This window comes from Bidens hawaiensis, unplaced genomic scaffold (genome assembly GCF_021521415.1).
Source record: "Bidens hawaiensis isolate Kalapana, Puna unplaced genomic scaffold, B.hawaiensis_p1.1 tig00019805_1, whole genome shotgun sequence".
NCBI lineage: Eukaryota > Viridiplantae > Streptophyta > Magnoliopsida > Asterales > Asteraceae > Bidens > Bidens hawaiensis.
The window spans coordinates 359,557-363,513 of NW_027493009.1; the positions used below are offsets into that span (position 1 = coordinate 359,557).

Sequence of the window (3,957 nt, forward strand, 5' to 3'; positions counted from 1 at the left end):
GGAAACCGGTTGCTTTTTTTGCGAGGAGGAGGAAAGGAACGGAATCGGAATTGTGATTTTGCGGCGTTTCAAGTTGGAAACCCAGAAACGTGTGTTTATAATTGCGTTCTGTTTGCTTTGTTTTGATTGGGTGTTGGATTGTGGTTGGCTGATCACCGTTGTGGTTGGTTTCACGTTGGAAATCAGTTCACACCAAGGATTTAGTAAAGGCCTAAAAGTAAATTCTTGAATTGGAATCCTATAATTTAATTGGTGGCTTGGATAGAAAGTCAAAGTTGAGAATTTATTTGATTTTTGTTTTCGAGGAAGTTAAGAAAAAAATCAAGTTAGTTTGGATCTTTTTTTCTTTTATTGGTTAAACATGTCGGTTTAATCACTCGTGCTAGGTGTTTTATTTGGGTTGGACAAGCAGGTTCAATTCAGAGTTCGTATTTATTGGGTTAAACGAGTTAGGTTTTAACCAAGGTTTGATACGAGCAAGTTGGTTTGGTTATGAAAAGTTGTTCGGAATTGATTAGCTTGTATTTGTTTCAAAGAAGTGGAGCAAAAAAGGGGTTCGACGTCAATGTCAGGTGACGAAGAAAGACCGGTAATCCAACCCAAAGTGAGTGGGGGGATATCGTTACAGGTTCCAAAGTTGAATGGAACTAATTACATCACATGGGTGATTGTGGTGGAAGCGATCTTGGATGATAAAGACCTATGGGATGCTGTTCAACCAGAAGAGGGTGCGGCTATTAATGCGAAGAAGAATAAAACGGCAAAATCGTTTTTGTTTCAATTGGTGGATGGTGATATTCTTCTTCAGATTTCTCAATACAAGAATGCTCGGGATATATGGACGACTTTGAAGGCACGGTATGTTGGGGCCGAGCGAGTTCAAAAGGCTCGACTGTTAACTTTGAAAAGTGAATTCGAGAAACTCAAGATGGCGGAAAACGAGACTGTTGACGAGTTTGCAGGAAAAATAACAAGTATGGTTTCAAAGGTAACAAGTGTAGGTTGTTCGAGCAAGATGCCTTGGTGAAGAAGTTACTGGATGCGGTTCCAGATAAGTACTTTCAACTCGTAGCCTCAATTGAGCAAAGTGTTGATCTTGATAGTTTGATGGTTGAAGATGCTATTGGAAGACTTAAAGCATTTGAGGAACGTCTACAAGGGAGAGAGCGTGCATCTGAGTCTCAAAGTCAGTTACTTTTCAATAGATCGGAAAGTAGTTACAAAGGCAAGTCGTCTGATCAGTCCGGTAGCCTAGGTAAGGGTTGGTCGAGTTCACAGGGACGTGGAAGAGGTCGTGAAATCGGAGGTCAAGACCGAGACGATGAGGACCAAGATGGTTGCGAAAACCGAGGTTGTCAAAATCGTGGACCAAGTCATAAGGGACAAAAAAGAACCAATGATCGTCAAAAGGGAAGAAAGGATAGATCACAAGTTCAGTGTTACCGTTGTGATGAGTTTGGTCACTTTGTGGCTATGTTCCCGGAACGTATGAAGAAAAAGGAAGAATCTAATTTGAACAAAGTTGATAATTTTGATCCATCTTTGTTTATGATAAAAGGTGATCAAAAGACAATTTTACTGAATGAAGACGATGTGATTCCAAAGCGTTTCGAAACCAAGCCGATGGAGAAAGATGTTTGGTATCTTGACAACGGAACATCGAATCACATGACGGGTAATAAATCGTACTTTTATGAATTGAATGAAAAAGAAACGGGAACGGTGAAGTTCGAAGATGAATCTTGTATTGATATTTGGGGAAAAGGGTCGATCTTAATTGAAGGGAAAACGGGGGAGCAGCGCCTGTTAACCGATGTCTATTACATCCCAAGCCTACAGTGTAATATCATAAGTCTTCGTCAAGCAACAGAAGGTGGATGCGAGATTCACATGAACACATGATTTGCTAACCATTAAAGATGATACAGGTAAGCTTTTGATGAAGGTGACAAGGACCAAGGACCGATTATATAAGATTAGCCTCAAGATAGCAAGTCCCGGTAAACGAAATAGCATAGGAATGAAGAATTTTGCAGGTCGAGATCTTCAAAGTATTGGACTGAAAGAAGACAAGCCGGTTACGAGTCAGATTCCAATCAAAGATCCAAGTTTCAAAATTCAAAGTCCAAAGAAGATTGTTCAAGAAACTAAACATATGGTCAAGAAAGAGATTCAAGCCCAAGGGAAGACGAGTAATGATCAAACGAATCAAGTGTTACTTCAAGCCAAGTGGAGCCCAAAGAACATTGCAAGAGATCAAGACAAGCCTCGGGAGAATCAAGAAAAGGATGACAAGCGTGAAGTTGAATATCCGCCAATTTCGAGTAGGAAATTAGGGGGTGAGTTGGGTAAGTTGGATACAACAATTGGGGGGGGGGGGGGGGTGATTGTTGGCACAATTGTTGTTTGGCTCAAGTGTAAAGGCCAGCCCAAGAATTATTAGGGTTTATTATATTCGGTAATGTCTTGGCTATCAAGTTTGGTTAGTCTATATAAGCCGAGTTATGGTTAGACATTAGGATAAGAGAAGTTGGTATAACCGAGTTAGGTTTCATCAAGAGTCAAACCGAGTTAGGGTTTGAGAGTTGTAATCAGTTTTTTGAGTTATATTTTCTGATTAATATAAACGAGAGTTAGTCGTTTACTTCGTGTTTGATTATCGATCTTGGACTTGAGTATCGCTGTCTACATGTGAAGCTGATTATGTAGTTTATTCCAGTTGCTTTTCTCAGGTTCTTTGAATACAAAAGCAGATGTGCGATTACGGTTTGAATTTTCTGACCACTCCTATTTTTGTAGATAACTCTGCTACCATATCTTTCACTATAAATCCGGTAAATCACTCTAAAACAAAACATATTGAAATACGGTATCACTTCATCCGTTAATGTTACAAGAAGAAGTTGAATACCGTAGATAAAATTCATACAGATTACTAAAGCTTTTGATAAAAATCGATTTCAATCATTACTAAAGCTTAATGGTATTAAGAAAATGGGCGGTGGGAATGAAAGTGATCCCGAGAAAGTGGATTCTGGCCTCTAGTTAACCTTTAATCAGAGCCAAACTTTTGTATTTTATGAATATATTTTTAGGAGGGGGGGGGGGGGGATTTTAGAAAAAGCAAAAACATTATAAATTTGAAAAATCCAAAAACATTCAAAAATGACAAAAAGGAAAAAAAACATTAAAAATGCTCCACAATAATGTGTTTTTGAAGCAAAAAGGGGAGATAATAGTACATTAATCATCTGTTCCCAAGTCCAGGATAAAGTTAGGAAAATGCCTGAGTGCTTAAGTGTATCAGTGTGTTGGTAGGCCTCTAAACAAACAAGTAAGAAAAAGTATGCGATATGAACCTAAAACCAGCTGAATCTAGTGGATTAAACATGTTGAAGCTTAGTTAATATCTGTTTTAAAGAAATAAAAAGTCTTATATAGCTGTGTGTGCATGTGTTCTTTTTGAAAAGAAATTCAACTTATCTTTAATTTTATATTGCAAAGAAATTCAGCTTATTTTTTCTTTATTTTTGCTTAAGTCTTGGACCCTCTCTACGTGTAGTAACACCAATCTGAGGGTTAAGACCTAACTATTCTGCTTTATTTTCCCGGTGTTTCGTACAAGCCTTCGACCATCTCTGCGTAAACTATAAGAACAAACGTGTGAAAGTCATGTATCGAACTGAAGGTTAAGGCCCGGTACAACTTCAACTTATTTTATCTTTTTATATTGTTAAAATGGAACATTATCTGCATGTAGAAATACCAATCTTGTGGGAAAATTTTAACTTTCTGAGTTGTTTTGCTATGTTATTTTTTCATGACTAACAGCTAATCGATTTGTGAAAATGTATACATATGAAAACTTCACAGTATTAACATATACAAAGTATGATTGATTGGTGGAATCCATGTATAATTCGTGCTTAATTGATCCAATTAAATAATATCACATAA

The 3,957-nt window shown here is 37.6% G+C and overlaps 1 protein-coding gene across 1 annotated transcript; it reads left to right on the forward strand.

Annotated features, from left to right (window-relative positions):
* Window positions 1–565: 565 nt before the first annotated feature.
* On the forward strand, window positions 566–1,593 carry LOC143559317 (uncharacterized; the record flags this gene model as incomplete). Its single annotated transcript, XM_077047932.1, has 2 exons — window positions 566–954; window positions 1,002–1,593. Coding segments are annotated over exons 1-2 (981 nt in total), but the record flags the coding sequence as incomplete, so codon positions are not given.
* Between the last annotated feature and the right edge of the window lie 2,364 nt (window positions 1,594–3,957).